Source organism: Notothenia rossii (genome assembly GCF_949606895.1).
Source record: "Notothenia rossii genome assembly, chromosome: 1".
Classification (NCBI taxonomy): Eukaryota; Metazoa; Chordata; class Actinopteri; order Perciformes; family Nototheniidae; genus Notothenia; species Notothenia rossii.
This window is the reverse complement of record NC_136912.1, coordinates 11,147,842-11,172,719: the sequence shown is the minus strand read 5'-3', so window position 1 is coordinate 11,172,719 and position 24,878 is coordinate 11,147,842. Positions and strand designations below refer to the sequence as shown.

Below are 24,878 nucleotides of genomic sequence, written 5' to 3'. Positions count from 1 at the left end.
CTCCGACTCTGTCTCTCTGTGGGAGAGGAGGGAGGGGAGAACCGCACGGTGAACCATGGAGGGAGACGGGGTAGGAGTCCTCCGACTCCTGCCCGGCACTCGGCTCCAGGGACATGCTGCCGTCCACGTGCTGGACGGGCCAATCGTCCTCGTCGGCCGCAGCAGCTAGAGCGTCCGCTCTTCGCTTCCTGTCGGCTGATGGGAGACGAGCACAATGTGAGCAAGCGACCTGCTGGCTGAGAGCCGCGTCCGCGTGCTCTGGCCCCAGGCAGGATTCGCACATTGCGTGCTGGTCATTGCTCATGATATATCCTGAGCCACATGAGGGACAATTTCGGACGCAGTTGTTGCTCATGATGTTTAATGGTTCTGTGCTTCAGTAACTGCCGAGGTTTGCTGAAGAAAAGAGGGAGCAGATTGCCGGGCCTCCTTCCTATTTATACCGGAAGGAGGTCCGAGGGCGGGGCCCACCCTGCGGGTGGGCGTGGACTACAAGTGTTTCAGTGCTGCGCGGGTGCGCAGGGGGATTACCCAATAGCGATAGCCTTAGAGGGCGAAGCCATATACGAAATAGAACTTAGTTTTGGCTATTTAACTACTTTCTAATTTTTGAAAGTACGATTTAGTTTTTGTTATTAAAGAACATTCTATTTTTGGACAACTGTCTTCGAGTCCTGCTTTTGGGTCCTGCGTCCTGTGTCTCAGTTCATAACAATGATGTTATGAAGGCACCTGCCAGTGCACCATAGTTAACCTATAATGCACTTTTGGAATGTATTTTTCACATGCGGATATTATTGTAGTAGTATGGTCCTTTTGGAGTTTGATTCATATAAAGGGTTTTATTATAAATTATGTATTGTGTTTTTCCAAGAACCTAAAGGAATCAACAGCGATGTTGATATAAACAACTAAAGAAATGTAACCCACCAACTCATGTCTCGTTTTCATAAATAAAGTGGAAATACACTTCACATGGGAGGTAAATTGGGGAGGGGTTTACTTTAAATTGATGACGTCCCTACAAAGATAACAAAGCATTCATCTTTGGTTAGAGACTGACCTTGTTAGTTTATATAATAGCTAAAAGTAGACATTTTAAGGGAGTTGCTCATAGACAATAAGTTGTCATGTAAAATGGAGTAAACTGTTTGGCACAAAGCACAAGCTGCAGAAGTCAGACAGGATGAGTCAATCCTTTTTGAACAATCTTTATTGATACGAGGATGACAACACAAACAATGATCACTAACTATGTATTTTGTCTATTTAAATGTGGCCCCACCACCAAACTTCAAAATGGTATTAAACAAGATACAACAAAACGACTTTATCTTCCAAGTTGATTGAAAAGTCTCTTCACACTAAACCAAAACAACATTACAATTGAGAAACACATACAATACTGAACATTTATTTAAAATTCAAACCCTTACCTAAACCTATCTATACCTCTAATTAATATAGACAACAAATATGTAAGTATTTAAAGCAGGGAACTGAATAGTATGTAACCCAAGTGACTATATTTCATTGCATTTAAAGAAAGTAATCAACAGATTTAAAAAAAAAACTTGATTTAAGACAAGCAAGCCAATTATCTATAGTGGAAACCTGTAATAACACCGGTTCTAATTCTGATTTAATGAAGCGTGCCATCCAGATTGCTTTCCTCGTTATGGAGAGGGTTTGTAGCGGTCACACCTGTCTCCAGTCAGGTGACGGTCGCAGGTCAGACTGTAGACCACCTCAACGCCGCCGTTCTTGGCGTAGCAGGTGAATCTGTGAGTGCCTTGGCTCAGGGTCTTCATACATGACCCCAGAAGGTCGTCCTTGCCCCAGTCTTCATCCCATACCTGAATCTTCAGACCCAAATGTGTGTCCACCTTTGATGAAGAAAACATTTCAAAAAAGCAAAGGTTAAAACAACATCATGTAAAAAACATACTGAACGTTTGTCGACCAAATATGCAAGAAGGTTCAATTTCTCAATATACTATACAGAACACAAATGTGCAGTTTATTTTTCATCACACTATACAAAATGAAGGACTTCAGAAAAGTTAAGCAAACAAAATGGCCAAAAGATGACTAAAAAGATACAGCAGCCCCACTTTAATGTTATATAAAGATAAATCTGCTTATATGGTTTTGGCTTTGTCTGTTTTTATGACAAAGATAGTTTTTCTTCAGTGGTAGTGGAAGTATTCAGATCCTTTAAATTATACTCTAAAGTACATACAGTGAATATACTCCACTATAAAGAAAAGTCCTACCTTCAACATCATATTTAAGCAAAAAGTATGCGTGTATAATTAGGAAAATGTACTTAAAAAGTCAACTTAGTACTGACATTTCCCAGAGAGTAGCGAGCATTCCAGCGAGGGTTGTTTGAGCGTATTCTAGGAATCTTGCTGTAAAAGGAACCGTACCACATTTTAGCGTACCTGTGAAAACATGGAAATACAAGTCAATTACTCTCAGTATTTGTGTCAGTCTAAATTACAATTACTGGGACTTCTCTCTGAATCTTGCTCTCTACTTACGATTCAGTTCTGCCCCACCTATCTCCTTTCAGATTCCAGGCTCGGACGATGGTCACCACCAAGTTTCCCTTCCCGATCTGTTTGGGACAGCAGTTGGAATCTAGGTTTGAGACGCTGCGGCACGTTGGTGGACTGACTGACTTCTTGATGCCGTTGTCTTTCAAGTAGTCCTCTATGGCGGACTTCAATCCTGTCCTTCGTGAACTGTCCGACACCAGCTGGTACAGTGGTCTCAGGGAATACCGAACAACATCAGGGTGATCTTTGAGAGTTTTCAGCCAATTTAGGAAGCCCAGGGAGTTGTTATGGGTGAGAGAAAACTCACCGGTCCAACCCTTGCCTCCTATCACCTCTGTATAGTGTTGGTGGAGACCAGAGCTGACCGAAGCAGAGGCGTCCTGGTTCTGTAGCACTTTGCTGCATGACGTAGAACTAGCAGAAAGTTTGACTTTCCCCAGTCCTAAATTTAGACCTGTTGATAAGCAAGAGTGCACCTAAATAAGGAAGAAAGAATGAAGACTATTATACTATTGACCTCTCTAAAGGAAGGAAGGGGATATCAGATATTATTTGTAGGACATGGAGAATTTATGAATGTATTTGATTGGGTTTACGTGCTACACACACCTGGTTCGATGACATGCCATTCAAACTGGACAAGCAGGTTCGTGAAGCCGTGACTCGCCTGACACGTCCCCCAAGATTGACCTGAAATGATATGCAGTAGAATATTGTTAAGAATGAAAAACTTATTTTTGGAAAGTAGGAAAAATAAAAGTGTATGTGTGTGTGTGTCTGTGTGTGTGTGTTCTTACCAGGCGGATATAATGCGTGCCGTAGATGCTTATGAAATGTCTGTACTGGCCCTTGGTGGAGGGGTTGTATGAACTTGGCAAATTCGCTAAATCCTTGCTAAACTCAGTGCTGAGGGGCGGATTGCTCGACAAGCGGTAACTAAACACAAAAAGAAGACTGAGTTAATAAAACGTTGGATGCAAAACTAAATGAAAAAGATTCTGTGTTGACGCTCTATACCTGTAATGGCGACAGGAGGCCCAGTGGGTGCTGAAGGCGGAGCGGTCCTCTCGGATCCGGGCTGTAGCAAAGCTGTACACGCTGGATTGTGTTCCCCCCACATCCAGACTGGAGTCGCTAAAAGTTAGTCCAACCTGATTTAACAAACATGATTTAACATTAGTATTACGATATGTAGGCCCGCATTTCTTTCAACAAAAACTGTGACAATGTCCTACCTTCCAGTCCGAACTGTCCTGGGAGGTCAAAGTGCTGAGCAGGGAGCTATGGATGCATAAATGTTGAGTTCACTTATTGAAAATAAATAGCCAACAAAATCAAATTGGTGGATGTTAGGAGGTATTGAGTAAACTTTGAAATATGAAACAGGTTACAACTTGGGCTTTCAACATTAAGATCTGCTTGAATGTGTACTTCTGTAAATTGTAATACTTTTTATTGTAAATACTATGTGCATGTCTCTTTATATAATAGTGTCCCATTTTCTTTGTCTATATACTTTGCTGTAACAATGTACATTTCCGCTTTGTGGGACGAATAAAGGAATTCTGATTCTGATTAAGGCGTTAGCACTCGCAAACAATCTGGAAACATTAATGCATAAAAAAAAGAATCACAACGTAAATTAACCAGATCCAAAGTTGTTTACCATAAGTAGAAAGCACATTTTTGAGTTGATTTAACCGATCATTTCTGATTAACTCTGATTATTTTGCAGATCAAGTAAGCACCAATTCAAAGTTTAAATATAACTCAACTCATTTCGGTGGTTTATTCATACGTGTGTCTTTGTAAATATGTAACTCAATCATCAAAAGGTTCCATGTCATGGCCATTTCTACTGATCATAATTCCATTGTTGAGGTCTACTAGAATAGATTTATATTGTGCTATGTTCCAAACTCACATTGGTTTCTCATACAGCATCTCTGTATAGTATGTGTATTCACTCTCTGTCCTAAACGGCTTGTTGGAGCTTTTGTGGGTTTACAGTGTGATGAATCACAGACTATTATTGTGATTAACGCAGTCAAAAAATGTTTTCTTCTAGATTGACATACGTATCATTTAAATATATTATAATAATATCACTTTGTGTCACAGAATACCTGACAGAGTAGTGTACACTGCTGAAGAGAGACGTGTCGCAGCGGCTGAACGCTCGCCAGTCCACCGCAGAGACCGGCAGCTGTGAGGTGAAAACAAGTAAACATGTCAACAATATATCACCGTTTTTGCAGTAAGTGTGCTTTTGTGCTGATGTTTCTTTAAATTACTTTCTGGAGTATGTTGCCTTGATTGGGGTTTCTGCAGAGTTTACAGGTGCCAGCGGGGGTCATGTAGGTCTTCACGTCCACCACGTAGGCTCCTTTTCGCCTCAGGGTCACCACATCGAAGCCCTCCCCCACCAGGTTATGTCCCGGGACGAAGGGGGCCGCCTGACACTGGCTCCTAGTCCCAGTCTGACAGGAGAGAACAGAGGAGGACAGAAAGAGCAGGACACTCAGGTGGAGGAGGGGTGGGGTTGGAAAGGAGAGCATGGCTAGAGTCCAAAGAGACACTGAAAAAGATTCAGAGACAAAGAGAAGAAATGAAAATCTGTGAGACTTATTTCTGAAAGTATCAATGAAGCTGACAGGCAAACATTTGTGGTCATTTCTATTTGAACACCTTCATTCATTCAAACAGAAATAGCTTTAATTAAATATGTTTTATTTTAAGTTGACAGAGGAGTGCATATATTTAGTATTTTAAATCATCCTATCATGATGATGGTTTCTCAATAACAGAAAACATTAAGATGATGAAGTTAAAGCACTTTGCAGTTTCTACTTAACTTGCAGTTTACCCTTTTTCCACGATGCGCTGGAGATGTGTCTACCCCTCAATTTATTTGAACAATTCTTTGAATGTTTTCAGGTTTTAGTCCTAATACAAGTTCAATAAAGTTAGTGTTATGATGTGGTTAGCAGAAGTCAAAGCTATGCAGATGCCAGTGCAGGTGCAGTATTGCATTTAAGCTGAAATATAAAAACATTAGCTTAATTGGTGATTAAGTCAATACAAATGTAGGCATCAGTAACTCAACATATAACAAAAAAAAGAGGTAATAGTAACATATTTCTAGCTAGACTAAAAGAAACGGCCTAAAATGTTTCAGTTCAAACAATTACGGTTGTATTTATTATTTAATAATAACATGAGTAAAGAAATCAAAATTATCAAAAAGCTGTGAGGTAGCTGAAATATCAGACTCAAATATTGACAGACTTTCATCCAAAGCAAACATACTTTTGTTAGAAAGATTTTTTAAATGTTAAATGTAAAGGTGGTATGCATTATTAAATGAAAACCAGATTACCTGTTGGAGCCTCAGCAGGGTTTCTGAAATACTTCTGCAGCGGGAGATGGAGAGGAGGAGAGGTTGTCAGCCGGGGGTGACACTGTGGAGCCTGCAGGTAGCGGCACTTTTATACAGAAGGTTACGTGAGGAATTCTGGAGACGGAAATATTATTCTTTGCCGATGGGAGTTTTTTTTGGACGTGCCAAAATATACAAAACAGGACCAACCTCTTTCGGTGGATGGGGCTAAAAAAACATCTGGCTTTGCCAAGATTCTTTCTTGATGAGTGTCCCAATCTATCTTGCCCTTTGTTGCGTTTCAATTTCAGATTTCGTTGGACCTGCATACATTACCCTTATCAGAGGAAGTGTGTTAAAACCCCTCGTCCCAAAAGTAACCTAGCAACATTTAGAGATCAAGCCAGTTTATTTAAAACTCATTTTAAAACATGGCTGGTTAGCAATCAGCTCCATCAACACTAACACTGTGTCTTTCTGAACAGCTTTAGCAGTGGCTATCTTTTTTAGTATGTATGCTTTACATTATTGTTTTTTATTAGCATCTCCAATATTGTGAGCCTTTTCGTTGCATGTTTATACTGATTGTATTAACTTGTCATTGTACATTTAATTTGTTTTCAGGCTAATTTTAACATCTGTCCAGGGACTACAGATGACAAATTATCTCTTGGCTCACTCACGCATTTACCGACTTTTCTATCAATGTCCCTGTTAAATAAAAATAGTGATAAACGTTTCAAAAGTCACCGTGGTCGAGGTAGTTCACACAAGGATTAAGTAGACACACACACACACACACACACACACACACACACACACACACACACACCCATATGAACACACTGATACCACTCAATGTAACTTCCTGGTGTTCTTGTGTCACATGGTTTAGAAGAAGTCCCTTCATGAAAGAACAGTGTGTGTTTGTCCATTGGATTAAGGGTGTGTATTTTTAAAGGGTGTTTAAGTTGTCAAATGAAGTATTCTTTCTGGCATCACAGCAGCCCATCAACAAGGAACAGATATTTACCATAACGTTACGATCACTGAAGAGAGACATGCTTAAAGGTCCCATGTCATGCTTTTCTGGTTATTACCCGTCCCCTTGTGTGTTATGAAGGTTTTTATGCATGTAAACGGTCTGCAGAGTCACAAACCCTCAAAGTACACCCTGTATCGAGTAAAACTCTAACACAGAAAAGATCTGTATATGCTGCCCCAGAACGCCTCGTTGGAGATTTCTCTTTTTTTTCCGGGAACCAAGTGACGTAACGACGACCCAATGGACCAATCCGTTTCAGGAGCTCCAATAAGGTGTTTTAATGTTGACCATTCATGCTTGAGGTCATGCTTGGGGTCAGAGATGAAGTTGAAGTTCAGTCAGGAAGACTGGCTATACATTCATTCCCTCCTCAGCTTCATATAATCAGCTCATGATGACATTACATCATTACATTTGACCACAATCTCCAGCAGCCAATCATTGTGCTGCAATCAAACTTTAAAATTGTTCTCCTCTCTCTTACAGTCAGCTGTGATTTTCAGGCCTTTTTCTCAAAGGGTTAACCTACAACTTGGTGGAGCAGTTTTGACTTTAAAGGGGTGAACAAACAACTACAAGTCCATCTTCTATTTTTTCTGTTTCTAATTTGCAATCAAATCCATTTTTGACCCATGGTAGCCTACGTTTGAATCTGTGATTTTGAGGGAAATGCACTGAAATCAAACCTTCAGAAGAGGTGTGGGACATCAGTGCAGTCAAGGTGATAAGCATAAGCAAGGACTACGTGGACAACATTTGGGTCTATAACTAAACCCCAATGTACATTCCAGGTGTTCCAGCGTGTCACATGACTTACAAGAAATCCCATCATAAAAGAACTATGTTTGTTTGGCAGGGCGAACATGGGTGTGCATTGTAATGATTGTTTCTAAAAAAACGAAACACACGCTGTTGAATTAGAAAGTGAAAATGTAAAAAGATGTATCAAACTCAAATGTAATCCTCCTTAATTGTAGGAATATCCTTCACAAATATTTTGTGACCAATTGTTGTTTTGGAACAAAAAATGTAATAAATATATTTTAAATGTATTTAAAATGAATACAATGTTCAGAATGAATCAAACAAACCTGCAGGCTTGAGGTGTTAACAGATCTTATTTACTTTCTTTTATATGTTGTGTAATTGCTGTTGTCTAAATGCTTTGTTTAATAGTTTGAATGACCCAAATCCATTGCATTGTACAAAAGACAAAAACACAGCTGTTTTCATTCGTTTCAGTCCACCTTTCATTTAATATGAAATATTTAGACAACAATTCAGCATTCTCTGTTGAAAAGTCAGACATGTTGATTCCTAATCCAAACCAGATATTAGTATTACTAATCTGGAAAGTAAGACACAGCTCTTTTCATTAGAATTATGCACTTCTTCCATTTTATACAAATATTATTATTATCAGCCTTTTTTCTTTTAGTCTCCATTTCAATTTCGACACAGTGACATTCATTTTGACTTTAGAAATAGATGGCTAAATGTGATTTTAGTTTGAATTTAAAAGGTAAACAAGCAGAATTTCTGAAAAGTGAAGCCCCATACTTCCTCCCTCACTTTGGAGAGGGTTTGTAGCGGTTGCACCTGTCTCCGGTCAGGTGAGGGTCGCAGGTCAGGGTGTACTGGAACTCGAAGCCGCCTTTTTTGGCCCGACATGAGTGCCTGTGTGTCCCCTGTCTCAGGTACACCACACATGATCCCAGATGGTCATCAAAGTTTAAATCCTTGTCCCAGACCTCGACTTTCAAACCCCCATGTGTGTCCACCTTCACAAAAAAAAGGAATGAATATATCGGTTATTGAACTAACATTTAAAGGTCACTTATTGTCTTTTCTAAATCAACATGTGTCCCCTCTGTGTAAAGAGATTCTGAAAGTTTCAGGAAGAAAGATTCTCTCTCTTTTTGTGCTGATCAATTTATGTAAAAACCTGTCTGAAAATGAGCTGATCAGATTTTGGCCACTTTATGATGTCATAATGTTTGGCTTGTGTAACAGTTAGCCAATAACCAACCAAGGTAACCCCCGCTCCTTATCATCTGAATCTCCTCCTAGAGCACCTTTAGCCGCTTTCATACCAAGTACTTTGCCGTATAGTTCCCAGCAATTAGTACCCCCATGGAACTAAGAGCCGATCGCGATCAGTAGAAGCTGCTGGGAGTCCCAGCAGCTTCTACTGAAGTCTTCCGAGTAAATCACCAGAACGCCGACACCTCCTCATCACTCCACTGTTTTTGTCTGTGTAAAGATCCCTCTCACCTCTCACCTGTGTAACAATGCCAACCGGAATATAAGACATTGGAACACCTGACATTTATATTTGGTATTAATAATCAAAATCTTCAAGTAGCTATAGGAACATCTGCTGTAAAATAATCGCCAAATGGAAGAAGAAGTATTTGTGTATTTTTAAAAACATAGAGTTCTTTAAAGTAAATGTATACATTTTACCGCTGGTAATGAGCAGATTTACCGACCTTTCCCAGGTTATAACGAGAGTTCCACCGGGGGTCGTTTGACCGGATCATGTGAGTCCTGTAGTGTAAGGATCCGTACGTCATCTTAGCATAGCTGTGAGAAAAAAAATGAAAAAGCACCAGGGGGATTAATACCAATGTTCACAGGAATATACAGCAACATAGCGAAATAAAATCCATCCTCTGATAAAAAACTGAATACAAATCGAGAAAATATGTCTAAAGATCAAAGGAATGCATCTCAAATAATACAGAAAACTTGATTACAAACCCACTTTTATTGTTTATTTTTGGTTATAAAGTTCAAATAGCTAATTGAAGATTCAAGTAAAGGTCGCCCTACATTGAGATTGATCCTCTTATGTCTTTTCAGTTGCCTCTTTTTTGTATCCTGATTACAAAATCCCATTATCAGAGGTGGAGTACAAATACTTTGTTACTCTACTGAAGTGTATTTTTCTGGTATCAGTACTTTACTCCGACACTTATTTTTCTGACAACTTTTACTTCTTACATTTTTAACACAAATACCTGTACTTTCAACTCTCTACTTTTATTATTTAGAGTCATTGCGTGCCTGCTTATAATGGACAGAGATGGCAAAAGTACACACATCCTTTACTTAAGTAGAAGTACAGATACTCATGTTTAAAAATACTCTGGTAAAATTGGAAGTACTGACTAAACTTCTTTACTCAAGTAAAAGTAAAGAAGTATGGGCTTTGAAATGTACTTCAGTAAAAAGTACCCATAACTAGCAGCTGTTTTAAAGAGTACCTGAGCTCCCTTTATATTAATAGAACAATAATGTCATTGTTAGCTAATGAATGTTTCCATGCTGAACAACGGCAACATGACATCGTTTTCATTGGTCCCTCTTCTTTAGAGAAGACCAGGAAATGATGGATACACGGATCGTGTTCAAATCAATAGGCACGCAATGACTCTGAATAATAATGATCACGCCACCAAACACACATTCAAACTAAAGGAACCAGCCTGTTTGGAAAATGTAAGAAGTAGAAAATACAGGTATTTGTGTTCAAAATGTAAGAAGTAAAAGTAAAAAGTCGTGAGATAAATAAGTAGTGGAGTACTGACTGATACCAGAAACATGTACTTAAGTACAGTAATGAAGTATTTGTACTCCACTGCTTCCCACCTCTGATTAGAAGCCCAGCTGTTTGATAAACCTCCTCCAGGTCTACATGCCCCTCCTCACCTCTCCGTCCTGCCGGTCAGATCCCCTTTCAGGTTCCAGCCTCGGATGATGATCACCTCCAGCTTTCCCCTCGAGGCCTTTTGAGGACAGCAGTTGGGGGCCAGGTTAGGAGTGCCCCCCCCACAGTTGGTGACTATGGAAGACTTCTTCACAGCATTGTCCTCTAAATACTGCTCTATGGCGGCCTTCATCCCCGCCCTCTGGGTCTCCAGGGGCATCAGCTCGTACATCGGCCTCAGGGAGTACGAGACCACGTCCGGGTGCTCCTTGAGGGACTTCAGCCAGTTCAAGTAGCCCTTAGAGTCGTTACGGGAGAGAGAAAACTCCCCCGGAGACCGGAACTGAATGAGGTGGAGAGGTCCTTGTTCTCCAGCACTTTGCTGCACGATTTTTGGCTGGCTGATAAACTGACCATCCCCAGACCCACAGAGACTCCTACTGAGAGGCAGGAGTGGACCTGAAGGACAGGAGGGGCACAAAGATGGGATTTATAGTGGGTGAAAGGATTTAGCTAAGCACATTTACTTAACTTCTGTAGTTAAGATAATTCTTTGACTACTCTTACTTGAATATTTCAATTTTCTTCTGCTCCACCAATTTATTTGACAACTCAATTGGTAGCTACTTTGTCTTTGAGTTATACATACATAACAACTAAAAGATAATAATGGATTATTATAAATTAAACTACTTACACACATATTGATATATGTTTTGAGTATATACAATCATCACCACTTTTACCAACTGCAACATTAAAGTATATATATAATGCATCAATGGTTATAAATCACTAATATGAAGTATATAATATGCACTTTATGTACTTCAAGTATATTTTGATGCTAGTAATTTTGTACTTTCACCTAAGTATGATTATGTTTTGCCACAAATGTGCCAAAACACATGCAAATGAAGAAACATCTCCATTGTTTGCACCTGTCGGCCACCGTGCATTGCCTCACGCTAACACACATTCATACTCCAATAGTGGCAGACAGTAATTTGTTTCCGTGCAGACTGTAAAGACATGTGGGTTTTTTGTACCTCATTTGAGGTGAGTCCGTTCAGAGTGGACAAACAGGTCCGTGAAGCTGTGACTCGCCTGAGTCGCCCCCCGAGGTAAACCTGAAGGAAGTACAATGTTGTGGAGACAAAAAAATAATGTGTAAAACGTTCCCTTTATTATTTACTCACAAAACAGAAAAATAACATCAACATTCTAATGCATTTCAAACCTCTCTAAATGGATACACTGGTCTGTCTGTCTGTCTGTCTGTCTGTCTGTCTGTCTGTCTGTCTGTCTGTCTGTCTGTCTGTCTGTCTGTCTGTCTGTCTGTCTGTCTGTCTGTCTGTCTGTCTGTCTGTCTGTCTGTCTGTCTGTCTGTCTGTCTGTCTGTCTGTCTGTCTGTCTGTCTGTCTGTCTGTCTGTCTGTCTGTCTGTCTGTCTGTCTGTCTGTCTGTCTGTCTGTCTGTCTGTCTGTCTGTCTGTCTGTCTGTCTGTCTGTCTGTCTGTCTGTCTGTCTGTCTGTCTGTCTGTCTGTCTGTCTGTCTGTCTGTCTGTCTGTCTGTCTGTCTGTCTGTCTGTCTGTCTGTCTGTCTGTCTGTCTGTCTGTCTGTCTGTCTGTCTGTCTGTCTGTCTGTCTGTCTGTCTGTCTGTCTGTCTGTCTGTCTGTCTGTCTGTCTGTCTGTCTGTCTGTCTGTCTGTCTGTCTGTCTGTCTGTCTGTCTGTCTGTCTGTCTGTCTGTCTGTCTGTCTGTCTGTCTGTCTGTCTGTCTGTCTGTCTGTCTGTCTGTCTGTCTGTCTGTCTGTCTGTCTGTCTGTCTGTCTGTCTGTCTGTCTGTCTGTCTGTCTGTCTGTCTGTCTGTCTGTCTGTCTGTCTGTCTGTCTGTCTGTCTGTCTGTCTGTCTGTCTGTCTGTCTGTCTGTCTGTCTGTCTGTCTGTCTGTCTGTCTGTCTGTCTGTCTGTCTGTCTGTCTGTCTGTCTGTCTGTCTGTCTGTCTGTCTGTCTGTCTGTCTGTCTGTCTGTCTGTCTGTCTGTCTGTCTGTCTGTCTGTCTGTCTGTCTGTCTGTCTGTCTGTCTGTCTGTCTGTCTGTCTGTCTGTCTGTCTGTCTGTCTGTCTGTCTGTCTGTCTGTCTGTCTGTCTGTCTGTCTGTCTGTCTGTCTGTCTGTCTGTCTGTCTGTCTGTCTGTCTGTCTGTCTGTCTGTCTGTCTGTCTGTCTGTCTGTCTGTCTGTCTGTCTGTCTGTCTGTCTGTCTGTCTGTCTGTCTGTCTGTCTGTCTGTCTGTCTGTCTGTCTGTCTGTCTGTCTGTCTGTCTGTCTGTCTGTCTGTCTGTCTGTCTGTCTGTCTGTCTGTCTGTCTGTCTGTCTGTCTGTCTGTCTGTCTGTCTGTCTGTCTGTCTGTCTGTCTGTCTGTCTGTCTGTCTGTCTGTCTGTCTGTCTGTCTGTCTGTCTGTCTGTCTGTCTGTCTGTCTGTCTGTCTGTCTGTCTGTCTGTCTGTCTGTCTGTCTGTCTGTCTGTCTGTCTGTCTGTCTGTCTGTCTGTCTGTCTGTCTGTCTGTCTGTCTGTCTGTCTGTCTGTCTGTCTGTCTGTCTGTCTGTCTGTCTGTCTGTCTGTCTGTCTGTCTGTCTGTCTGTCTGTCTGTCTGTCTGTCTGTCTGTCTGTCTGTCTGTCTGTCTGTCTGTCTGTCTGTCTGTCTGTCTGTCTGTCTGTCTGTCTGTCTGTCTGTCTGTCTGTCTGTCTGTCTGTCTGTCTGTCTGTCTGTCTGTCTGTCTGTCTGTCTGTCTGTCTGTCTGTCTGTCTGTCTGTCTGTCTGTCTGTCTGTCTGTCTGTCTGTCTGTCTGTCTGTCTGTCTGTCTGTCTGTCTGTCTGTCTGTCTGTCTGTCTGTCTGTCTGTCTGTCTGTCTGTCTGTCTGTCTGTCTGTCTGTCTGTCTGTCTGTCTGTCTGTCTGTCTGTCTGTCTGTCTGTCTGTCTGTCTGTCTGTCTGTCTGTCTGTCTGTCTGTCTGTCTGTCTGTCTGTCTGTCTGTCTGTCTGTCTGTCTGTCTGTCTGTCTGTCTGTCTGTCTGTCTGTCTGTCTGTCTGTCTGTCTGTCTGTCTGTCTGTCTGTCTGTCTGTCTGTCTGTCTGTCTGTCTGTCTGTCTGTCTGTCTGTCTGTCTGTCTGTCTGTCTGTCTGTCTGTCTGTCTGTCTGTCTGTCTGTCTGTCTGTCTGTCTGTCTGTCTGTCTGTCTGTCTGTCTGTCTGTCTGTCTGTCTGTCTGTCTGTCTGTCTGTCTGTCTGTCTGTCTGTCTGTCTGTCTGTCTGTCTGTCTGTCTGTCTGTCTGTCTGTCTGTCTGTCTGTCTGTCTGTCTGTCTGTCTGTCTGTCTGTCTGTCTGTCTGTCTGTCTGTCTGTCTGTCTGTCTGTCTGTCTGTCTGTCTGTCTGTCTGTCTGTCTGTCTGTCTGTCTGTCTGTCTGTCTGTCTGTCTGTCTGTCTGTCTGTCTGTCTGTCTGTCTGTCTGTCTGTCTGTCTGTCTGTCTGTCTGTCTGTCTGTCTGTCTGTCTGTCTGTCTGTCTGTCTGTCTGTCTGTCTGTCTGTCTGTCTGTCTGTCTGTCTGTCTGTCTGTCTGTCTGTCTGTCTGTCTGTCTGTCTGTCTGTCTGTCTGTCTGTCTGTCTGTCTGTCTGTCTGTCTGTCTGTCTGTCTGTCTGTCTGTCTGTCTGTCTGTCTGTCTGTCTGTCTGTCTGTCTGTCTGTCTGTCTGTCTGTCTGTCTGTCTGTCTGTCTGTCTGTCTGTCTGTCTGTCTGTCTGTCTGTCTGTCTGTCTGTCTGTCTGTCTGTCTGTCTGTCTGTCTGTCTGTCTGTCTGTCTGTCTGTCTGTCTGTCTGTCTGTCTGTCTGTCTGTCTGTCTGTCTGTCTGTCTGTCTGTCTGTCTGTCTGTCTGTCTGTCTGTCTGTCTGTCTGTCTGTCTGTCTGTCTGTCTGTCTGTCTGTCTGTCTGTCTGTCTGTCTGTCTGTCTGTCTGTCTGTCTGTCTGTCTGTCTGTCTGTCTGTCTGTCTGTCTGTCTGTCTGTCTGTCTGTCTGTCTGTCTGTCTGTCTGTCTGTCTGTCTGTCTGTCTGTCTGTCTGTCTGTCTGTCTGTCTGTCTGTCTGTCTGTCTGTCTGTCTGTCTGTCTGTCTGTCTGTCTGTCTGTCTGTCTGTCTGTCTGTCTGTCTGTCTGTCTGTCTGTCTGTCTGTCTGTCTGTCTGTCTGTCTGTCTGTCTGTCTGTCTGTCTGTCTGTCTGTCTGTCTGTCTGTCTGTCTGTCTGTCTGTCTGTCTGTCTGTCTGTCTGTCTGTCTGTCTGTCTGTCTGTCTGTCTGTCTGTCTGTCTGTCTGTCTGTCTGTCTGTCTGTGTGTGTGTGTGTGTGTGTGTGTGTGTGTGTGTGTGTGTGTGTGTGTGTGTGTGTGTGTGTGTGTTTACCTGGCGGATGTAGTGAGTGCCGTAGGTGTGTATGAGATCACTGAACTGAGTCCTGGTGTAGGAGTTGTAGGAACTCGGCAGCCTCTCCAAATCTTTAGTGAACTCAGAGCTGAGGGGCGGTCTGAGGGACACACGGTAACTGCACACAAAGACACAGATTAGTTAATTTTCTTCAAAAACTTTAATCCAAACTCCTGGGTGTTTCAGGTGTTCACAGCGTACCCATAGTGGTTGCAGGTGACCCTGTGGGTGCTGAAGGAGTAGCGGTCCTCTCTGGTTCTTTCTGAAGAGAACTTATACGCTGAGGACTTGGTTCCTCCCACCTCCAGCCCCGCAGTCACATACTTCTTGACATCTAGGCCAACCTGAAATTCGAAGTAAAAGCTGCTTTATGTCAACCTATAATCATCAGCATGATATACTGTATTGAAGGTAATCATTTATGTATACAACCATTAGTTCGCAATACACTACTCCTGGAAGTATAACAGCTGATTCAAAATTATATGAGCCATAAAACCCTTTTAATACACTGATGTCATACTGTATATCTGTATCGTATATGGGCAGCAACGTACTTTAACTATATCATTGTTGTTGTAAGATAAAATAAGATAAGATATACTTTATTGATCCAAATTCGGGAAAACATTTTGTTACAGCAGCACGTAAACCAGGTATTGCACACAATGAAAAGGAGTACAAAATAAACATTTCAAATTGAAAATAAAAACAGAATTTTAAAGTTAAATATACACATAATGACAGTCGAAGATATCAGAAGACTATCTGTCAAATCTACACTATGAAGGGCCAATTACAGCTAACAAACTATAGAAGTACGATATTATTAACATATGGCAATGTGTGTTTTTTCCCAACCAACTTGAGGAAAAAAGAGACACATTTCAGTGGTTAATGAGAGAAAAATCTATATATAGATCAGTTATGTCAATTTCCTTGTAATTAACAGCTGTGAGAAGTTTCCTACCGTCCAGTCGTTACTGTCCTGCGAGGTGTGCGTGTGAATCAGTGAGCTGTGGACACAATTTAGAAGACTCGTCAATAATGCTTTTTCATTTTAAAGGTCAGTTTCTTTCAGGTCAGGTCTGTATAGATACAATTGAGACCAAACTATAGTTTTATGACTTTAGCATTCAATGTGATCTGCAGGCAATGAATGGGTTGAGCTGTCAAAAAATAAAAAAAGGTTACACAATATTAAAAATGACTTTTATGTCAGATTTCTTACCAAGACTAATTTGATGCAAATAATTACACTCCAACCAATATTACAGAGTCCTCTTGCTTTAACTTTTAGTCAAATCTATTTACATGTATTTTCTAACTGTTTGTATCAGCATCAAAATATAGTTGCTGGGTTATGGATACTGTATTTATATGCTTGTGTACACTGCTGCAAGATATATATCTATAAAACTACATGTCAGAGTTTATTTAGAGTTCATTTATATTTAGTACTAGCAAATAATCGCAACCTGTAAAGTAACTAAATCTGTCAGACAAATGTAATGGAGTAAAAGTGTAAAAAATACTCAGTTCAAGTGCAAGTACCTTCCAAAGTGTACCTTCCAAAGTGTACTTTGTTGCAATACTCCATTGACATGTATATAGCACTACTTTTTATTTTGTATTTTTGTATTTTATTATGTATGTTGCATTGTTGGAGGAGCTCAGCTCAGAAAAATGTAATTGCCATTTCTGCACCGTAGCTTTGTGCATGTAAAACCTTTGAATCTTGAATACTCAAATGAAGTAAATGCACTTAATTACATTCTACCAATGAGTGCTTTGATACCTGACGTCGGTGTGTGAGCTGCTGTAGAGGTCAGCGTTACACCGGCTGAACGCTCGCCAGTCCACGGCAGAGACTGGCAGCTGAAACAGAAAATGCACCATGTTTTCTTTTATTCATTACTGTCTCACGGAGAGATACCGCAGGTCCTTCCTTCCTGCAGCGGTCAGACTATACAACCACCACGGCCGCTAGTAGACCCCCCCCCCTGTTTATTATTCAGTATTGCAACTGTAAAAGCTCCTTATTGTTTACTCTATTACTTTCTGCAGCTGGTGGCCCTGAAGGGGGTTGGAGCAGAGCGTACAGGTGCCAGCGGGGGTCATGTAGGTCTTCACGTCGATCATGTAGGCTCCTTTACGCTGCAGGGTGACCACATCGAAGCCCTCCCCCACCAGGTTGTGTCCCGGGACGAAGGGGGCGGTGTGACACTGGCTGTAGTTCCCAATGCCACAGGAGAGGACAGAGGACGACAGAAAGAGCAGGACACTCAGGTGGAGGAGGGGGGGGGAGGAAAAGGAGAGCATGGCTGGAGTCAAAGAGAACCTGAATTAAAAGAAAGACAAAGAGAGAATCAGAATAACTTTATTCGTCCCACAGAGGGGACATTTACATTTGTAGCAGAAAAGAACCAAAGACAACTTAATGTTAACTAAGAAGCATGCATACAAAAATATTTGTATTACACAATTTACAAAATACGCATCCTGTAACAGTTTTGAAGATGTAGCAGCCAGGTATATATTTCAGTTATTAACGGCATATATATATATATTGTACATCATTTGTATTTCACAACAAGGGGTGTTGTAGTGTAGTTTGTGTTGTTGTGTGTGTGGGGGTCTATTAGGGGCTCCATAGTTTCTCTTGGAATAAAATCACACTGTATATTTTACATTTATATATTCAGTACATATTTAAAATTCCATCTGTCACATACTTCAGGGTTCATACACTTTTTCACCAATGATTTTCAATGACTTCTCCATGACCTTTACCTAATTTTCCATGACCAAATAAATTACTCTTTCTCAGCGTTACCACTGAAAATGGTTTATTTTAAAATGGAACAGGAAAATAAGGTCTGCATATGAAAAATGTTGTTTCTATCTAAAACAAATCAAATAATAGGCTTACTAGCTTCTATAGGCTAAAGGAACTAACATCTCTCACCAGCAAAATACCTCGTCAGTTAAATGCCATATTATGTTTCATTACTATACATACAGTATGTATTATCATTATAGTATTACTATTTCGGCGATTAGCTAAAATATAGATTATTTTTGATGCAACTTTATTTAAATTTTCATGACTTTTCCAACATTTTGGGGAAAATATTGTTTTCCATAACTTTTCCAGGGCCTGGAATTTGCATTTTTTGAATTTCCATGACTTTTCCAGGGTTTTAATGACCGTAAGAACCCTGATACTTTTGTATATATAATACCTTGCTTTATATCTTGTTATAGTTCATTTGTAAATTCAACATGTATATTTTCTACTGTCTTGTTTATTTCTCGTCTTTTAATTTGTATTGTATAATGCCATGTCTTTTTATGCTGCTGCTGCTGCACAAACACTTCTCAAATTGGGATCAATAAATTACTTTCTTATATTATCTTATTTGTTATATAGAAAAGAAAAGATACATTGCTGTGCGAGCTTGTCAGCAGGAAACAGATGTGTTAACCCTCGATCCGCAACGCCTAACCCCTCGGTCCAATTGACAAATTTAACAATCATGTATTTTAGTCGCGGTGGGACATTGTGAGCTAATGCCTGTCCAAAAGAGCCTTGGCGCCCCCTACAAACGCTAGCCTGATCTTACATCTTACTACATCTGAATAATGCCCTTTAAAAAGCAGGAAAACACTGCACCACTGACTGAAGAGCAGGTTTTTGGGAGAATGGGGCAATCATTTTAACACCAGTGGTTCCATCTGTGTGCCAGCCAGTGCTCCTTAAAGGTGGGGTAGGTAATTCACTTCAGAAACACTTTTTGTCATATTCCATGGAATGCTCCTGTTAAGCCCCAAGGACCCCCTCGGCGGGTCCTTTTTTTTTTTTTCTTTCAGGACACAATATTTTTATTTTATATTCAGGGGATCTTAATATTTAAGAAAAAACGCGGCTGAATCGGTTAATCCATAGGTTGATAATGTTTCTGGTTAATACTTTTTAAAATTTATAATCCATAATTCCATTTTTATGTAAAAATCGGAGGATAAAAGTTAGCTGCTAATGGTAGCCACCAGAGTTATCACTGCTTCCGGTCTTGGCTATGCGGCAGTCTCACACACACACATTAGGCTTGTTTGAGACGAGCTGCGGCTCACCTCGAAAGTAGACGAGAATAGCCGATCGCAGCCGGGGAGGTCTCAAAAAGCTCGCCTGAAGTCGGACAGCTCGGAGTTGGCTTCTTCTTCTTCTTCTTCTCTCGGTTTTTTGGCGGATTGCAAACAACTTTAAGGTGCATACTGCCGCCTCCGGAGTCGGCTTGACTCGGTTTGCATTTATAAAGAATGCACACATGTGTTTAATCGTTAATGTCAGATATGTAATAAGTAAATACATTTGTTCCTGCTCAAGATTAGATTCAACTTTATTGTTATTGCACATATTACAGGTACTGAGACAACGAAATGCAGTTTAGCTTCCAACCAGGAGTGCAACAAGCAGTAAAGTGAAAAGTAATGTACACAATCTACAGAATAAAATATAGAATGAATTGAATGATGAATAAACAGTGAGGGGTATGAATACACTAGATATACACAGCAGCCTGTGAGCAGTATGAACAGTGTGTATGAATATGCTAAAATATATAAAGTATGAAAACGGTAAGCAGTGCAAGTATAGTATAACATATATAGATATTAATTTCATGATGATAAACATTGTGGAACAATGATGAAAAATTTGACTGGAAGTGGCGACGTAAAACTGACACAAAACAACAACAAACTTTTGCCGAGCCAATTGGAGAGCTTCATCAGCAGCACGTGGTAAAACCCACCAATGAGTGTTCAGCTCGAGATACCAGCGAGTCGTTTCCCATCAAACATTTCGCTTCCGCAGCCCGTGGAGAGGAACTGCGCCGCCTCGCCGCGCCTCGCCGCGCCTCGCTCTCAAGGCTGCGGGCGTCTTTGTCCCGCGAGATCTCAACGTCTCATGTGAGCGAGCCTCCAGAGCAAGTCGGACAAAATGACTAACCATCATGCAACGCACTAGCAAGACGTTGATCGCAACTGCGCAGGTCTCGCTTGTCTCAAACAAGCCTAATACCAAATAAGGAGTATGTGGGAATACCCCTCGATTCCATTGGCTCTGACGGTTAGAAAGAGATGTCAATCAGCAAAATCAAACAAGGGGGGCCAGATATAGGTCAAATCCACCCAAATGGCCCCGGAAGTGTTTTTTTTTGCTAAATCTCTCTAAAAAGGTCAAATTTCACTTGTTTTGCATCAATCTTGATACAGGGTACTTATTATATGTTGTAGTTTGGATTCCTAAAGCTTTTAGGCTACCATCCCATAATTCAAGGGTGGTTTTCACTATAAGTATCTTTTTTTTTTTGGACGGACACAATAATTAACATTTTTTTACTGTGTTCAATCTGAATTTACTTTAAAATAAAAACATCTATATTGATTCTGACACTTCTACATCCAACTCACAGGTGTAACCTTGCTTTGAGAGAAGATTATTAATTTAACCCTTTTAGAAGGGAAGATATGGTCATTTGTTCTGGGAATGTCATTTTCAGGCTCGGGGTTTAACAGGTTCCCGATAGCAATGAATATATTAAATGCTTTGACAATACATATATACAAATATATCATCTGTGGAAGCTGTGGCGCTGTGAAAACCAAGACCAATCATCTGAGCCGGCCCGGCTAAAATAACTGGATGGCCTAGCTGCCTGTCAGCCTTCCATCCCTGAACGTTTACTTTTCGTTTTAAACATCGTTTTAAGGTGTAAACGTGTCATTTAGAAATGCGCGTTCCCGTGACAAGGGGGGCATTTTATGATGGGGGGGCATCATTTGACACAACACCGGTACCGGTGCACCCTCCCTCTCTCCCTCGCTCATTCGCATTTTGGCTGAGAGCTGCGGGCGCCAGATAAGCCAACATCCCCCATTTTCATCACTTACAGCGCCCATCGTACAGGGCAAATGAAAAGTGTAACCGGGGAGAAAAGGGTGTTACATTTACTTAATTATCAATATTGTTACATCAAGGCCGAAAATTAGGATGAGCACCAATGGTCAAAAATGTTTTTTTCCCCTCCCAGAGCTACCAGAGCAGCGCCTTCCCAGATCTGGCGCCCTAGGCGAACATCTATTACGCCAGTGCTACGGACCAACCCTGAGTTCATATCATAGGTTCATATGCAACTCGCAAATATATTTCCCTCTCTCTCTCTTCTCTCTTCTCTCTCCTCTTCTCTCTCTCCCTCTCTCTCTCTCAATGTTGGTATATATACAATCTATGGTTGGTACGCAAATGCGCCTTTTTTCAAATGACCCGGTGCTCTTTTTTTGGCGGAGGTGCGCATGCGCACCAGTTATGTGCAGCCCTGGTTATTATCGTTATTTTTCAGCAGCGTTTCTCAGGCTGTTCAGTCTGTAAAGTCTTTAGGAGATGTGTGATGATGAGTCTTTTCTCTGTGCTTCAGTTTTTGAGGTGTGAACAAAGATACCTGTGAGTATTGTGTTTATCTCTATTGTTGGTATTATCTGGTTGAAAAGGTAACTGATTAATGGTTTACACAGTTTTATCTTCCCCTTTGATAAATAAATGTCTAGTTTCCTGGTACCCTGTATAAATACTGCAAAGATAAGCGTTGAGGCTTTGGGTTTATTACTGACGGCACAGTTTCTCTTTTTTTATAGTTGTATTACTATTTCTGCACAATGAGATATGTCTGTTCCTGGCAGGCCTTAGCATCTATATCTGCACACTCTGTATACAGCAAGTGTCTCTTATTAGAAGTTTGAATCGTCTTAGTATTTTTCTGGGTGAACTAAAGTGTTTCCTGATATGTGGATCCCATCCTTCGTTTAAGGCTACCACACATTGGAGACGATGTGGGCTCTAAAACAAAACACCTAGAAGATGTGGGGAAAATATCACTTGTATTATTGACTATATATTAAAAAATTGAAATAACAATTCTTCAGTCTAATTGATTTTATCCATGTAATGCAATATTATTGTATCACTGTGTTAATATCCTGAGCGACCACATCGCTGACTTTGATTTATTTGTTTAATAATTAAGATTCTGATGTCTTGCTTCGGGAATGATTTTAGGAACTCTAGTAACAAATATTACTCCATAAGCCAATGCACCTGTTACCTAACAGCCCTTAGAAGGACAGAGCAAATTGACACACAAGTAAAAAGAAAATTACATTTCCAGTTTCCGTTTCCAGAAAAACTGCAACTGCAAAAAAAGCCCACTGATTTGTGTTTTTTTTCATTTTTTTTTTACATCATTTCATTTCATGTTTCGGTGTTGTTGTTTGTTTAGTTTCTTTCCGTTAGCTGTCAAGTGGGAACTAAGTATTTCTTGTAGTAAGTTTTTGTGTTTCTCTTATTATCCTACGATACTGTTATGTTTGGGTCATATAAGATTATTTTCTTTTCCCTGCTCCTTTTCGGTCAATGGTGTGTTTACAGAGACATGTTTCATAAACAATTATTATACATTAAGTTGTGCATACCATGAACGGAACAAATAAAAATCAAATGAAATTGCCAAAACCTTTCACACACAACTTAAATAAATAAATATAAATGCATTAATTTGTGCTTTTTTTCTTAGAGGTGACCCTATAGCTGGAACTAGCTCTGTTGCCAAAAGCAGCAGTAGATGCGCTGTATGAAGGCAAATTACAATTGCATATTTAATATATATACAACTGATAAAGTGGGTTTTAAACCTTACATTTATTCAGTCAAGCATTTACAACCTGGAACTTTAAACGCTTAAAGCATCAGCTGCTTTTGAGAATAGAATCAAGGCTTCTGCTTCACTAATAAAGAAGAAAAGGCACAAAATGTTCTACCTGTTCCACAAAGAAAGTTGATGCTGCGTCTCCTCTTCTAGTCTTCACAATCTGACCAGGAAAGAGAGGATGAAGCCTTTTATATCTTATCGCTTTCTTTTGAAGAAATGAAGGGAACAAAGGGAGTATCAAATCTGAGGAGATAAGGACAGTAAAAGCTGAGCATTGATTCACATCCTGGTTTAAGGTTCAAGTTATAATAGTATAATATATACAGTAGTATAAAGGAAATGGAAATCAAAATGAACGCAAAGGACCTCTTGCTAAATATGCTGACTAACTTCAATGACAAAAATCAGTAGACATTTACAAGTCGAACACATTTTAGACTTGTTTTAATTGGCAATTCTAAATGAGGCTTTCTTTTAGTCAATTCTGTCTTTTTCCTTAATGTCATGGTTTGGTAACCTGACTTTAAAGATGGACACCCATCATGAGCTGATTATATGAAGCTGAGGAGGGAATGAATGTATAGCCAGTCTTCCTGACTGAACTTACGCTTCAACTTCATCTCTGACCCCAAGCATGTCCTCAAGCAAGAATTGTCAACATTAAAACTCTGAGATACAGGGTCCCACAATTTAAACAAGTTAGACTGCAGCACTCTTTTGTGCATCAGTCAATCTTTAAATTAAATACAGAGTGAAATCTCAGGTTAAATTTGTGTTAAAGAGTCTTAAAGGTCCCATGTCATGGTCATTTCTACTGATCATAATTCCATTGTTGAGGTCTACTAGAATAGATTTACATTGTTCAATGTTCAAAAATCACATTGGTTTCTCATACAGCATCTCTGTATAGTATGTGTGTTCACTCTCTGTCCTACAAGGCTTGTTGGAGCTCCTGCCCCCCCCCCCCCCCCCCTCCCTGTGAGCCCACTGTGCTCTGATTGGTCAGCTCGCCCACTCTGTTCTGATGAGTCTACCACTATGGTCTACCACCGTTACAGCAGAACATCAGTGTTTATGTGTTACAAGGGAAATGACACCAGTAATGACAAACAGATGAGAACGCTGAGTGGGGTCTGGGTGCCGTGTTGGCGGGACGTTGCAGGGTTCGCTGCTCCGCCCTTTGAGACTCGAGGAGCCGACAGTGTGAGCTGGATTACTGGTGTCGTTTCCTGGTTGCTGCGTGACTGCGAGACAGCGAGACACGTTGAAACTCAGCCTGAGCACACACACGTTAGTGTGCTGCGTGTAGATCCACGCACCTGCGGCTGAGAAAAGATAAGATGATTGTGTATTGCGGTTGAGAAAAGATACGTCTGTGTGTGTGAGGAGCTCCACGGATTGGTCCATTTGGACGTCGTTACGTCACTTGGTTCCCGGAAGAAAAAGAATCTCCAACGAGGCGTTTTGGGGCAGCATAGACGGGTCTTTTCTGTGCTAGAGTTTTACTCGCTAAAGGGTGTACTTTGAGGGTTTTTGACTCTGCAGACCGTTTACATGATAGGTCCCCTTTAAGTCGTCCAAGTGGACATTTACATTTGAAGCCACGACCCCGGGGGAAAAGATAAGAGATTAGCCTTAAATGCTAGAAACGTGTAAAACAATAACACACAAACTCAGCCAGGGGAGACATAAGGTGCGTTCACACCGCATTACTTTTCCCACAAAGGTTCATGAGAACTCTTTAGTTCTTATGAACTAAGTAAAGATCGCGTTCACACCGGAATAAGTCCCTGAGGGAGGATTAGGCAAATTAAGCCGCTGACGTCACCTCTTCTTCTTCTGCTTTGGGTTTACTGGCAGGCCGCAAACAACTTTACGGCGTATACTGCCAGCCAAAGTCCCCGGCCGGAAGTCCCTGGAGTTGGGGACTGGCTTCAGTAGAAGCTGCTGGGA

General features: G+C 41.1%; 1 protein-coding gene and 1 pseudogene across 2 annotated transcripts; both read right to left on the bottom strand.

Moving 5' to 3' along the window:
- Nucleotides 1–1,195: 1,195 nt before the first annotated feature.
- On the bottom strand, nucleotides 1,196–6,217 carry LOC307039894 (perforin-1-like). The gene is made up of 10 exons (XM_079682336.1): nucleotides 5,944–6,217; nucleotides 4,859–5,142; nucleotides 4,691–4,770; nucleotides 3,800–3,845; nucleotides 3,582–3,715; nucleotides 3,362–3,500; nucleotides 3,174–3,254; nucleotides 2,547–3,040; nucleotides 2,354–2,447; nucleotides 1,196–1,886 (listed from the first exon to the last, which is right to left on the bottom strand). Exons 2-10 carry the CDS (start codon nucleotides 5,120–5,122, stop codon nucleotides 1,677–1,679), a joined length of 1,542 nt encoding a protein of 513 aa, XP_079538462.1. The 5' UTR covers nucleotides 5,123–5,142; nucleotides 5,944–6,217; the 3' UTR covers nucleotides 1,196–1,676.
- A 1,997-nt stretch (nucleotides 6,218–8,214) lies between these two features.
- On the bottom strand, nucleotides 8,215–23,160 carry LOC307039903 (perforin-1-like; annotated as a pseudogene). The gene is made up of 10 exons (XR_013810668.1): nucleotides 23,035–23,160; nucleotides 17,218–17,500; nucleotides 16,958–17,037; nucleotides 16,130–16,175; nucleotides 15,361–15,503; nucleotides 15,139–15,277; nucleotides 11,750–11,830; nucleotides 10,703–11,159; nucleotides 9,481–9,574; nucleotides 8,215–8,769 (listed from the first exon to the last, which is right to left on the bottom strand). The product of XR_013810668.1 is annotated as a perforin-1-like (transcript).
- Between the last annotated feature and the right edge of the window lie 1,718 nt (nucleotides 23,161–24,878).

Excerpts from the sequence above, each read along its gene's own strand:
- LOC307039894 (XM_079682336.1), bottom strand. The coding sequence starts at position 5,122 with ATGCTCTCCTTTCCAACCCCACCCCTCCTCCACCTGAGTGTCCTGCTC. Across the intron at positions 4,771-4,858 it reads AAGGCAACATACTCCAGAAA|CTGCCGGTCTCTGCGGTGGA; the intron begins GTAATTTAAAGA and ends TTCACCTCACAG. Across the intron at positions 1,887-2,353 it reads CTCGCTACTCTCTGGGAAAT|GTGGACACACATTTGGGTCT; the intron begins GTCAGTACTAAG and ends TCTTCATCAAAG.